Below are 14,131 nucleotides of genomic sequence, written 5' to 3'. Positions count from 1 at the left end.
TTGTTGTTGTTTCCTTAAATCTGTGGGATTCTGAATACTTCATGTGATGCATACAACCGCCAGCCAGCATGGCAGGGAGAGTGACAGACTGGGAGATGATGTGCTTGCTCAGCCCACCTAGCACATGCTACAGGATCAGGCCCTTTGCACGTACAGACGGCCCTTTTAGCAAATTCAGAGAGATCATCAGCTCTCATTGAAATCAGGGCCTGTCAACATCCCAATCCTGGAGTTTCATAATAGTCTCTCCCAAGACACACTCGTTTTCATGATTTGGCATTCCTACAAGGCCCCACAACATGGCTTTCAGCCCTACAACCGTTACTAATGTTATTAAGACATGCATCATAGAAGCATACAGATACTGAAGCACGTTTAATAATTGAGTATCCCATGGAAGCAGGAGCCCATGCTAGAGAAAAACTACTCTGAGCAACAGCATTTCAGCTCTGAAACATTCAGTCACGCTTTATAAGGATGCGTGTAGAGCACCTTGCTTATTATCTTTCTGAAACTTACCCCAGTCAAATCCCACAGCCACATACCCTCACACGAGTACCAAGGCAAACACAGCAGGCCAACTGGGATGATAAATAATAATACTTAGGACTTGCATAATGCTATTCATCTCAAAGCACTCTATAAACTTAACTAAACATAAAAAACCCCCAAGAAGCAGATGTGCTAGGAGCATGCTGCTGAGACTGGATTATTCTGCAAAGTGTCACCATTTTTTAAAAAAAACGAAAATGCAACAAACCACAGCTCTACATTTCAGTTCAGTGAGTCACAGTTTCACCAGCTTTACACAGATGCATAAAGGCAGGAGTCTACTGGTCAACTTCTACCAAGAAATGAACACTGTGGGGACACTATGTGCTTAGATTCCACTTGCAAGGGAAAATACAATGCTCTCAAAAATATTTTTTTACTAAGCTTTCTTTTAAGCACCCATCAACTAGCCCAAAGCATTTTAGTAGAGTATGAAATTCTGCTTCAAGAAAAATGCTTCTGCTTCAAGCAGATCTGCACACTTCTGCCAGAGAAACAAGCAGTTCTTGTTTGCCTCACAATCAACTCAGCTACAGAAGCAACCTGAATTCTAACCTGCCTCATACATCAATTAAAGACTAAACAGTTGTGTGCTGCCTGCAAAGCCATTATTACTAGCAGTAACATATGAGGCTGAACAAAATCAGCTAGACAGTCACCACCCAGACTGTAACTGTGGATGAACTGGTTGTTACAGAAATCATCAGTTGACTTGAAAACCCAGCATTCTGTCCTGAAAAACAAAATTTGCTGGGTGTGAAACAAAATGTGCAACACCGTGCACACTGCTTAGAGAACTGGAAGTAAAACAGCCTGATACACGCTTGTTTTCGAAGCAAGGGGTGGCTGTGCCAGTTTACAAATTGATATACATGCAAAAGGGAGTAAGGCAGGCTGGCACTGAGGACAAGGGGAGCACAGCTAAAAAGAGTCAGTAAGACAGAATTTCTATAAGGACAGGAAAGCCTGGCAGCTACCATGCTGACCTCTTCAAATTTGGCAAGTGGGAACAGAGGAATCCATTCTCCTGCAACTCCTTAGTTCAAGTAGAGCTGCTGTACATTATAAGCAATAAAAATAACTTTGTGATAGTAAATACATCCATGTGCTCTAAGAAATGGTCCAGAAATCCAGTGCAGAATATGACAAAACAGAGCCACCCTCCCAATGGGCCCCTAAAGGATTGCCATGAATAACACACCTTTATAAAATTTTGAGTCTGGGCAAACAGTGTAAATGTCTGACAAAACAGGAAGACACCTGCTTCACGGTTCGTTAGCAACTTATCTCCCCAGAGTGAAAAGGCTTAGCCCAAGAAATGAACTTAGAATTCATTTGCCTCCCCAGAAAAACCAGGAAAATGCAGCTACTCACTCAGTTTGGGATAGTCCTCCAGCAGGAAATTCCACTTTCTGGTGTTCACATCTGCAATAGTTACAACAAACACTGTCATAAGCCTCTTTTTTAAAAGACTGAATGCTCTGTCCGTAAGAACACGGCTATCCATCCATATCCTCTGCATTTCGGAACTGCTTTAAAAGAACTCTTACCTTGTCCAGCAATCAATTCTCCTCTGTTTGCTTTCACATGAAGCAAACAGTTTGAAGAAGACTTAAAAGTATGACCACACATCTAGAAATGGTGGTATCACCAGACCAAGCCAATGAACCATTGTAATGAACCCACCTGCTCAAGGATTTCAGCACCCACTTTCGCTTCGCTGCAAGAAGGGATGAAGAATGTGTGTGAAGGCTCCTATTTATTAACCAGTAAACTCTGACTTCAGTCAGTAACACAATCACTTTCAATTGTACCTCCGTGCCCTACAGATGATGTGCTCGGGATGGTACAGAGGAAATTCCCCAATTCATCAATACCCAAAATGTAACATGAATGTCAGACCTGTCCGGCAGGTTTACCCCTGGGGAGCACCTGCCTACAACTTCCAGGGAAGGTTAGAGTGAATTCAGAGTCAGCTGAAGACACAATGAGCCAGGTGGGGCCCTGCCCAAAGAACAAGAGCTCCAGGATTTGTTCCTCATGCTGTCACTGACCTGCTGTGACAATGCACAGGTCATCTCATCACTCTGTGCCTCATTTCCCACATTACAAGTGGGAAAAACTGGTATTTACCATTGAAATCTGAATGCCAACATAAAAAGTGCTCTACAGTTCCACTTGCCTCAAAAACATCAGTAAAGCTGCTGGTAAACTCAATCTGCTCAGGCAGTTGCAGCTATTACACACCACAGTAAAGCAGGAGAAATACGAGAATGTCCAACTGCATTTGATAATAAAGACAAGAACTTATGCATGGCCTCCGTACTGCTGGCAAGTTATCAGTGCATCACACCTCAACAGTAAATGTAATCATGCTGAGTCCTGAAATATCACCTTGGCTAACAGGCCCAGAAGAGGACATGTTCTGGCACAGAGTAAAGAGCAGGACACGGATACAGCACTACACCAGAGCTACAGGAGTTCTCAAAATCTTCACCAAAGTACATCCTCTCATGCTATTTCAGAGGGAGGTACTCTCACAATTTCTCTCCTCTGAAGCATTCACAGCACTCCAAGAGCAGCCCCAACAATGTCATTAGAATAAAGCAGAAATAACCAGAGACTCACCATAATTTCTGGAATCCATCTGTTTGAACACTCCAATCAGTTCTGCAGAATACCCAATATCAACCTCAAACCGCAAGCGAGAGATCAGCATGCACTTCCCTTTGACAAGGGCTGAGGGTTTCTTCCAGTTCTTACACATCTTCAAGAGGGATTTCACATCAACCCCACTGCCAACAAAATGAGAGCCTGATGCCAAGCCAACTGCATTTTCTCCTTCCAGTGGTGCCAGAATTACTGATGGAAGTTGATTTGCTGCTTCCACTAGGGAGAAAAGTATGAGATACAGAGAAAAGAACTAGTAACAAAGAACACAGATAAACTAAAGATGCACAGGATGCTTTGGGAAGAGGAGGGACAAGAGGATGACAAACAAACCAGCATCTTCAAGTTTAAAAGGAATGATGATTCCCTGCTTTCACTCACAGGGACAAAGAAGAGAGAGAGTGATGGCCTGGGGGAGCCAGTTGGTGAGATTTTCCACAGCGAATACAGCAGGCAGAGAGGGAACATGTGACAGTAGGTACACAAGGGCCTGTCCAGCATTGTCCACTCTGCCCTCTCTGTCAGCAGTCCCAAAATGTGGCTCACTAGGTCAGGGGAGGCACTCTGCGGAACCACATTCAGCTGTAAATTGCACAGTCATACAGTGTTTTCACTTACAAAGTTGCATGGACAGGGGCATGGAAATCAATACTATGTGCCTGAAAAGATGGAAAGGTACTTCTGCAAACAGCAAAGAAGAAAGATCTAAAAATATCTGCCTCCTGCCTCATGTCAATGTCTGATATGCAATCTCATCTAGGAGGAATGCTGTATATTCACAATACTGTAGGAAGGAAATCGTGAAGGAATCTAGTCCAAACCCCTAAAATCTCCTTTGTTACAATTTAAGTCCATCACCCTTTATTCTACTGTGTCTTAGTTAGGCTTGTGCTTCCCCCCAGCCATCTGCACTCCCATCTTACTAATCACTAGTAACCACCTCTGTCATGATGCCAGGGCATGGGGAAAGAAAGGACACAGCATTTTACAGCTGTTAGCCTGAGACCACGGCTATCCACACTAATAAACGTTCCATTTTCCCCTGTGTCTCTTTGCCAATCTATACCCACATGTTGTTTATTATTAAAGCTGAACTGTGACGGTTAAGGAACAAGAACCATTTTTTCTTGTATTTTTACAGCACCAAAACAATAAATTTTGTCCCCAAGACTCCAACTCATAAGTACACAAGGATTCACTAGCATCTCCAGAGTCCATTAGACTCAAGAGGAGGGGACCACTAAGCACATTCTGCCTCCATGTATATGTAAAAAGAGGCAACCTCCCCTATCCATTAGCTGCTTAGAGTAAGCCCAGGTGAATCCAGTCCTTTGAGGGTTGAACTGCACATCATGATCCACCCCGCTTCTTTTTAAGTAGTCCAGCTCACTGATATGCAACTACAACTTAAATTTAAGTTCAGTGGTTAAGATTTAAAAAGGGAAAAAAAGGAAAAAAGAAACAAATTCAGACACTTTCTTCCTAACCAGTTAGTAAGCCATTTGGATCTCATCCACCTTTACTTTAAAATAAGTGACTTCCAGAATAAACCCAAGCATTTGAGATTTCCACTTAAAAGAAAAAGTTTAAGACCACCAAGTGAAACTAATTTTTAAAAGTAGAGGTCTAGGAAACCACCAGTTTAGACTCTCTCCTCCCAATGCACCAAGCAAAAGAGTTTAGATGCTACTGTTTTAGCATTGCATAGTTAGAGCTCATCTCTACAACTAATACTGAGAGAAACTGAAAAAAAATCACCATACTTTACTCTTTTATTTCAATACCTGTTTCTAGGCTTGACTGGATGTTTTATTTATACTACAAAGAAAGAAATGTAGTACAGGACAACTTTATTCAGAAGAACAAAATTAACAGTGGGAAGTTTTAAAATAATTGTTTTTATACTTACAAGACTTCAAACCAAGGCCCTTTCAAGTCAGTTCCCTTTTCTCAGGGTATTTTTTTCCCTGCTATCATTGTCCAATGTTGATCACATATTGTCTTCTCTTGTCAACAGGAATTTTCCACAGAGAACTCATATATTGGATAGCTTTAAGGAAAAAAAGCCTGATTTCTAAAAACCATCCTCTTCATTTGCAAGCTCCTTGGTGCAGAGACTCTGCTCTCATCTGTACTTGATACACTTCAAGCAAACCAGCAGCATTTAAATTATAAATGTGTGGCAACCCACATGGGAAACTAAAATACCAGCACTCAACTGTGGGTTTTTCAAAGTGCTCAACACAGGCCTAATTCTGTTCCCACTGAAATCAATAGTGATTTATCACTTGCTTCAATACAATGTGCTTTTGAAAAGCTTAGCTGAAGTGTTTGCCTTTATCATCTCTCAATCTTTCCAGAGCAAAATGACAGGAGAGAAAAGAAGATAAAGCCATCCTTGTTATGCCAAAAAAGGCAAATCCATTTTCAGTCTCACTCAAAGCCCTAGAGAATTACCCTTTTTCCATTTCTGACACCCAAAATTAACAGGAAAAAATGTAAAAAAAAAAAAAAAAGAAGAGCTGTTTAAAAAGAACCTACATGAACAGACCTAGAAATTAAGCATTAGCCAGTGAGTGGAACACACTTGGTTGTCAATACAGACTCGTATGAGGTACCTTCACAGCAGATATTTTTCCTATGATCAGGCTTGTTGGTTGCTGAAAAATTCAGCAACAGCAGAAAAAGTTAAACCTATGCCTGGCATTTAGATTACATGAAAAATTATGTGATTTCTAATCAACTACAAAGTGTCAGAAAAACATTATGAACTAGATGCCTAAAAGATGGGCATTATGTTTGAGTAGCTCTAGTTTTATTACTCCAGTCAATAACAAAGCTAAACAATAATTATGGAAGGCAGGAAAAGGGGGTCAGGAGTTAGATTCTTTTTTATCATTCAACAACCCATTTACTTACTGAAACTGCTGTAATCTTCCAGGCTGAAATTCCATTTTTTCACAGCAGGATCTAAAATAGGGCAGAATATGAATCATTTGGGGTAGAAAAAAGTGCTGTTGTGAAATGTTCATGCGATGTAAGAGAGGATTCAGTCTACTGATGCGAACTTTTCAACACACATCTGAAGAACAGTATGCCCAAGTTTACATCTACATGACACCAAAAAAGCCATAGTGCACATCAGTACTAAGACAAGAAGAACGCAGCAGCCGTTCACAGGGAGCAGCAACACACAGGGGTTGAGGGAGGAACAATAGTAACATATAACAAATAAAGGCAGGGAGAAAAGATCAGAAGCAAGCCAAAAGGTGGGGATTCCACTGCTCTCAGTAACCCAGTTAACAGAATCAGCTCATCAACTCTGAACTACAGATGAAGTGACCCATTTTCCCTTACCAATTTATGAATAACTTGTCTTCCTTCACTCTCAAAAGGCTCTGACCAGCTGCCGTCACTAAACTTCTTAAAGCGCTGTTCATAAAGCGGGGCTTCTGATTCCTTGGCTAAATCCAAGCTTAAGCTATTTATGCCCAGAATTTCCTTCCAATTTCAGCTGTCTTTACTTTTCCAATCCCCCATTAATACCACATATTCCACCCCAGCAATAGCTGCGCTGCTAAGAGCATATAGCAACCACAGTTCCAGCAGACACTGAAACTTCAATCCAACATAAAACAGAGATAACAGCAACCAGTTCTTACCATAGCTTTTGCTTGGTATCTTCTTAAACACAGCAATGAGTTCAGCATTATACCCTATTTCAACCTGGAATCGGTCTTCTCCATATTTCACACATTTTCCTTTTGTAACACTGTTTGGTTTCTTGCAAGAGGCAGCTTCAAAGGTAGAGCCTGCACTAGCAGAGCTGGTCAGCTTCTGCATCCTACCACTGGCCTGAGAGGCACCACCTCCCCATTCTCTTTCCGTTGGTTGCCTTGTGTTTATCAGCATTTCTGAATCACTTGGGGTGGTGCTGCTTGGTGGTAAAACATATTTTATGGCAGATTTGTTCTGATTTTGTAAATCTTTACTACTGTCAGGGTGCCCACTATCAATTAATCTAGGATGAGATGGTTCTGTAGGGTTTTTGAAAGCTGGGTAGCATTTGGGCTGCTGGAATGTACCAAGATTAATTAAAGCTTGTTGTCCATGTGCCTGACCACCAGCATCAAAGTCATGTTTATGGGAATAACTCGGAGAGTTTGGGATTGTTGTAGGGAACTGCTTAATGCCACTTGCTTGTTCCGAGTCCTCTGAAAAATTCTTTTGTTGCTCTCCATGTGAACCAGCTACCTGTTGGTTTGCAGTGTAATGATTATGATCTTTCTGAAGATAGCTCTTTTGCTCCACAGGACTGTTTGGATTCTGTTGGTGCTGGCTAACGAACCTGACATGATTGTTCTCCTCCTTTTTGGAAGGGACTGGACTCTGTTCTTTCACCTGAGGTCCAGTGATCCCCACCTGCCCACCTCTCTGGGCTGCTAGTCTCTCTGCTCTCCTAGCCAAAGCCTTCTGGCGGTTCTCTTCAATTCTTCTCTTTTGTTCCTCTGTGAGGCCTGATGACATCTTCAACAATTCAAACCATAAATCTGAATCAAAACCGCATCGAGAATTAATCACAGAGACACCTGCTTCTTTACAGAAATGGAGGCCAGTCTACAAAACAAACAAACAAACAAAACCCCAAACAAAAAACAGCAGAGACAGTAAGTTTCAACTCTGTTCCCCCCAAAATGCTTATTGTACTGATAACTCAGTATTATTAGTGACTGAATTTTACTGTAACTGGTCCTACACAAAAACCTAGTAATACAGCAGAACTGTCAGACCAATGCTGAGCCATTATCAGCAAACAGACACTGACAGCTACTGCTGGGGCTTTTCATGCCAGTCCCACATACATAAAACATACGCAAAAAGGAGGAAAAACCCCTATTCCACTACAGTTCTGAGCACTCTTCTCTGCAAATCCCACCAGAACGGATAAAACAGCCAAGCACAGGGCACCCTGCGCTGCAGAGCCAGCCCTGCAAAGGCAAACGCAGGCAAAGAAATACATTTCTGCACAGTCTTGTGTGGAAGCGCTTCATTTTTCTGGTACCTAACAGCAAAGATGGGATGACATCCCATCTTTCCTGATTACCTTCCAGTTCTTGGGCATCTCACAGCATGTAGCAGATACACACTCAACCCCAAAGGGCAGAGCCAGCTCCTGCCTTGAGAAAGGTCCACTCGCAGGTCAAGAACCTTCTGATAAAAGCTCCCAGGAGCTGGCCTCACTCCATCTACTCAAGCATTCGAACAGGCTGCCCAGAGAGGTGGTGGATTCACCATCCCTGGAGGTGTTAAAAAAACATGTAGGTGTGGCACTTTGGGCCATGGTTTAGTAGGCATGCTGGTGTTGGGTTGACGGTTGGGCTGATGATCTGAGGTCCTTTCCAACCTTAGCTGGAAAGATTCCTAGTTTTACTTTCATTAAAAAATAATCCAGCCACCAAGCCAGGAAACATGACATTAATTATTACTCTAGCCTTAATTGGTTTAGCGGTGGACTTGGTAGTGTTAGGCTAATGGTTGGACTCGATGATCTTAAAGGTCTTTTCCAACCTAAACGATTCTATGATTCTACTCCCTGCCTCATGCCCTGGGGGCTGCCTGCCTCATCCAGCACTGAGAGACCTACTTTTCTCACCACCCTGTAAGAAGTGAGGCTCACTCCTTGCCCCGCTCCTCTCCCAGGCACCAGCCTCCCCTGTCCCAAACTCCCCTGCGGTCGTGGCCCCCACCCCGCAGGCTGGGGTCCCCCACCGTCCAAGGACCACCCGCTACGCCACCGGGGCCCAGGGCCCACGCCGCAGGCCGCGGTCCCTCCCCGCTCCCTGGGGGCTCTACTACAGCCCGCCCTGGGCTCAGCCCCGGCCCAGCCGCCTTCCCCCCGCCGCAGGCCCGCACACCCACCGGCTGGCTGAGGCCTGGTACGCCGCCACCGGGCGCGCAGCCGCGCAGACTACAACTCCCAGCAGACCCCGCTCTGCGCCCGGCAGCACCAAACAGCCGGCAGCGCGCAGCATGCCGGGAGCTAACCCTCGGCGGGTGCGGCGCTCGGCACGCTGGGAAATGTAGTCTTCCCCTCACGGCGCCATCTTAGGGGCGTTGGGAGCTGTGCGGTCTCGCTGTAGGAGTTGCGGGGCTGGAGGCCGCCCCCGCCATCCTCTCGCAGGTGTTTGGGTCAGGCCCACATGCGGGGTGCCGGCTCCGGGCTCCTGCTGCCGGCCACGGGCTGAGGCTTTGCCCCAGACAGCAGCCAGTGGCTGCAGGCTGGGTCGGGGCCACCTCACTGGCTGCCTCTGGTGTGTGGGGAGTGTCGCGCCAAGGTGTGTGGCTTTTAAAGGAGGGAGTGTGAGCAGGTAATAAAAAACGGAGGTAATGCATGAGAAAGGGTGAAAACACTGTTGTCAGCAGTGAAGAGGGAATCCGCCCCAGTGTGTTAAGAGCAGTGGCTGACATTGGTGCAAGGCTGCTGTCTGTAATCTTTGAAAAGTAGTGCAGATGAGAGGGTGACCCTGGAGACTGGAAGAGGGCATATGTCAGAGCTAACTACAAGAAGGGCCCAAAAGAGGACTCAGGAAACTACAGGTCCATTAGTCTTACTCCAGTCCCTGGGAAGGTGGTAGAGCAAGTCATCCTAGAAATTACCACAAAGCAAATCAAGCAGGTGATTGGGAAAAGCCAGCACAGATTTACCAAAGGCAAATCATGCCACACTAACCTGATCACATTCTAGAACAGAATAACATTTTCTGTCTACATGGGGAGAGCAGTGGATGTTGTTTACCTGGAATTCAGCAAAGCGTTCAGCCCTGTTTCCCACAGCTACCTCATGGATGAACTAGCCAGGTACAGACTGGAGGGGTGGTTTGTGAGATGGGTAGGAAATTGGCTCCCAGGCACTCACAGAAGGCAGTGATCAATAGGTTTTACTCAGGCTGGCAGCCTGTCACAAGTGGGGTCCCTCAGGGATCGATACTGGGCCCCATGCTGTTCAACAAGTTGCACTGGAAGAGGTTTCATCTTCAAAGAAAGAAATTTTTTACATTGACAACAATCAACCACTGGAACAACCTCCCCACATATATGGTTGGGTCCCCATCACTAAAGGTTTTCAAGATGAGATTGTACAGGGTGCTAGATAGTCTCATCTCGGCTCCCTTTCCCACAAAAGGTTGGACCAGATCATCTTTTGAGGTACCTTCCAACCTGGGCTGTTCTATGAGTCTGTGAACACCTTCATAATAAGGTAGTTACTCATATTTGCATCGAAGTTCTAAATAAAAGGGTCTCCCAGGGTTTTAATTATACATGGGGCTTGATTATACACATCAAGCCGCCCTTTCTGGACAGTCGTGATCCACATGTCCATGCAGAGCGATACCTGGGGAGAAAGCAGAGAAAAGGCCCCAAGGAGCACCATAACCCCCTCCCATCTCTGACTTCCACTACCCTGCCCAGTGGCAGGTCTGGAGCTGCCATCCCTGTCCCCAGATGCCATTTTCTCCCACCTGACAGACCCTTTGGCTGGGGACACCGAAGCCAGCTCTCTGTTTCACAGTTTTTTTCATTCTTCTCTCTGCTGGTTAATTAGAAAAGGTTATCCTTAAATTGCTTCCTGATTAAGCAGCAGTGACTGCCATTAGTCAGGAGCTCATCAGCCCAAGAAAAACAAGGCAGGCAGCAAGAATGAGGTGCGACTCGACACATAGCACAACCCTGGGAGTGCTGTTACTCACCTGGGAATCGCACACACAGAGATGTGAGCACGCCACGTGCACGCAGGCACTTGCAGACACGCCACTCTTAAAGAAAACCACAGGGCTGAGGAGAGGTCCAGGTCCAGGGTTTTGTCCCAGCTTCTCTTAAGAAAAAGCATAAAAGTTGAACCTTTTTCCAGATTCCAGGCCCCCTCACTGCAGAGCATGTTTGCTAGGAAAGGATGCTCAGCACCATGGTCTCCGTTCAGATCCTCTGCCGTTGCTCTTTCTTCCCCTGCAAGCCAGTAGACTCCAGCTGGCTATGCAGCAGAGAGAGAAAGGAACGGATGAGAGACCTTTTTCTTCTCCTTCTTGTCACGCTTTTAACTGCCCAAAGCTAAACCAGATCCAAGTGTCACATATGGGGGGGGAGAGAGAGACCATGCCGAGCATAACCCTGCAACTGTTTCCAGCCACCTTCTCCCTCCCAGCAGCTATCCAGTTCCAGGTTTCTGGTGATGGCTCCTCGTGCTTTGGGAGATCTGGGGAAAAAAAAAAAACTTGGGAAAAGTGGAGAAAAGCCCCTGTTGGGCACTGTCCCCAACTCGTGAAAATGACGAGAGCGGAGCATCATTTGCAGAGAGCTCTTGGGTTGCACGGTCAGGCAGACACACAGACAGACGTTGAAGCATTTGCTCCATATGGCACAACTTCAGCGAGACACAAGGAACAGCCCAGCCATGCAGAGAACAGACCTACAAAATGAGAGGCCGTTTGCGAGCAGTTTGCTGGTAGCACTCCAGGTGTCCTTTCAGTCAGAACATGCTTCCAGCAGTGGCTTGGACTCACCCGCCACATACTGGTTTGGGGAGCAGAGATGCAGTACAAAAATCCTGGGAGGACTGGGAGGGTTAGCACACCCCAGCTCTGCTGCGGAGGAAATGGTTCACCCACTTCCAAAGAAATGCTCCCATCGGTGAAAAAACATAAGGAAATGGGGTTCTTGGTGCTGTTCTTACCAGGATCTTTCCATCACTTGGATCATGCTCTAAACATCCTCTCATCATCCTCTCATGGGCTGGGCTGGCTGATCCTGACTGCTGGCTCCCAAATGAGGACAGAACTGCCTGCGTTGTACATCTTGTATAAGCAGCAGCTAATACCCAAAATACCAGTGACCCAAGACACCAGAGCTATTCTAGAATCTCATGGATTGTCCTCTGAGGGGTTTTGAGCTGCTCTTAGGAGGACCTACTGCTGTCATTTTGAATGTATTCGCTCCACTCCACTGCCTTGCCAACACACCTTGGTGGTTCCTTACATGGACCAAGCTGGCTGCCTTCATCCTGGATGTGTGGCCAGCCTGCACTCTCTGCAGGGGCCGAATTGCGTGCAGAGCTGCTGTGTGTAGCAAGACCATCCAACAGACAAATGGAAATCAGCCCAGGCTAACGGCCTTCAGATGCCACAGCTTCTTGGAGGGTTTTGGTAGTGCACACTGCGTTCAGAGACACCATGACCAGTGCCCAAATGTGCCAGTCTTTGACCAGCTGGGGAGAACTTGCAGTTGCACCTTCTAAAATAAATTAATCCCATACTCGTGAGCCTTATCAGTTCCTTCCCAGCTAAAACCAGTCAAGTGGCTGGACTGGGGACATGCAGGTCAGCTCTTCAGAGAAGGTCTTGGGGCAGGAGAGTCAGAGGAAGGCCCCTGGACTAGCAGAGCTTCTTCTGGTTGGAGAAACCCTTTCTTGTGGCCTGCTAGGGTCTGACCTGAATACTTTTTACAGCACGTGTCCTCTGTAGGCTGCGGGGTTGTGCTTCCTCTGCTCTGGTTGGGGGCCCTCAGTGGGGTCTAAGCTTCCTAATGGGGAACCAGAGCCCTGGCCTTGGAGGGCCAGGGGGTGCTTGGGTTTGGGGGGATGCTGACCCTGCATCCCCCCTGTACCAGTTCTCCCTGGATTTCTTTCCTTAGACAGCTGTTAATCCCCTCTACTTTCCCTCTGCCATCAAGGCATATCAAGGACTGTGGCTTCTGGCCTGTTTGACAGCCCAGCTACTGCCACGAGTTGACTCTGAATCAGGCTCTTTCCCTGAGCATCTTTGTAGCACCAAAGACAAAATTTGGAGTTTGCTGAATCCAGCTGCCTTTGAAACTCTGATGAAAGAAGACCTGCAGAGGCTTTTCTGTGAACTTTTCTAGCATGAGAAGGTTGCTCCCCTCCTCTGACTGCCAGCTCAGTGAAGACCACTTCTTTTCCCCGCTTTTTGGCTGCCCAGTGCAAGGAAAATTGGTCACCCTACACTCTTGAAGCAGCCTCTTTTATCTACACAGCTTTTTCTTCCCTGGCACGCTGAAGCCTTCCTGCTCTTGTTTATAGTACAACCCCTCTAACAGATTGCAGGGTCTCTTTTCTGCCTTCTGTCCTTCTTGGCTGGATTCCTCTCCACAGCTCCAGTCCAGAGCAATGGTCTGCACAGCACATGGCCTCCACTTGGCTGCCAGGCCACTGCCACACTCACATGGCTGCTGCAAAGCTGAGCCAACTCTTGATCATTTATGCAATGCAGCCCAGGTGTGGGGGGCAGTTCATTGGCACCCAGAACAAAGATTTAAAAGAGGAAAAAACCCCCACATCCTACAATGAGATGCAAACAGTGTTTCCAAAGCTTCTGTGTTGCCAGCATTTAACACGTGAGCTGCAGTCTAGCTGGGGTGAGGGCAGTAGCGATGTGGACTCTCTAATATCTTATAATATGCTTAAGATCAGGGCAGAGCACATCCCTCTGCTCTACACAACTGGGGTTTTTTGTCCAGATGCTGAACAGAACTTTATCTTGGTGAAACACAGTTGAAGTGGCAGAAGGGTGCGAAGCTAGAAGGAAAGGCTTGTGTGCACACACAAAATTTAACTGCATAAGCTTTATTTCCTTAGGAAACCAGGCTAAACGAACCAAAGTTGCATTCCCAGTTCTGTTCTGGGATTAATATTAAATTACTGGCCTGGTTTTCAAGCTCAGAATAAGCAGCTAATCCTATGGCCCTAGTATTGATGTGAAGCCAAGTTTTGAGATCCTGTTTGTTAAAGCTAGCCACAGTTCTCTGCCCTTTCTCTTCGTGGTGCATGAGAGACCTAGAGATATGGAGAAATCCTTTAAGCAGGAGTATCAGAGGTCACTAATGTTAAATTATTAACCAC

General features: G+C 46.0%; 1 protein-coding gene across 2 annotated transcripts in view; it reads right to left on the bottom strand.

Moving 5' to 3' along the window:
- Nucleotides 1-9,171, bottom strand: part of SMARCAL1 (SNF2 related chromatin remodeling annealing helicase 1) — a 42,244-nt gene extending 33,073 nt beyond the window's left edge. Inside the window, exons 1-5 of one of the 2 annotated variants that reach the window (XM_075710218.1) lie at nt 9,142-9,171; nt 6,885-7,839; nt 6,142-6,192; nt 3,181-3,441; nt 1,927-1,977 (exon numbers count right to left, since the gene is read on the bottom strand). In XM_075710218.1, the coding sequence (XP_075566333.1) occupies nt 1,927-1,977; nt 3,181-3,441; nt 6,142-6,192; nt 6,885-7,749 (1,228 nt within the window). In that variant the 5' untranslated portion in view covers nt 7,750-7,839; nt 9,142-9,171. Of the gene's footprint in view, nt 1-1,926; nt 1,978-3,180; nt 3,442-6,141; nt 6,193-6,884; nt 7,840-9,141 lie in introns of those variants that run through there. The other variant, XM_075710217.1, reaches the window with a different exon arrangement.
- Between the last annotated feature and the right edge of the window lie 4,960 nt (nt 9,172-14,131).

Source organism: Pelecanus crispus, chromosome 5 (genome assembly GCF_030463565.1).
Source record: "Pelecanus crispus isolate bPelCri1 chromosome 5, bPelCri1.pri, whole genome shotgun sequence".
In the NCBI taxonomy this organism is placed as follows: domain Eukaryota; kingdom Metazoa; phylum Chordata; class Aves; order Pelecaniformes; family Pelecanidae; genus Pelecanus; species Pelecanus crispus.
Note: the sequence above shows the minus strand (reverse complement) of the source record. Positions and strands in the feature narration are given on the sequence as shown.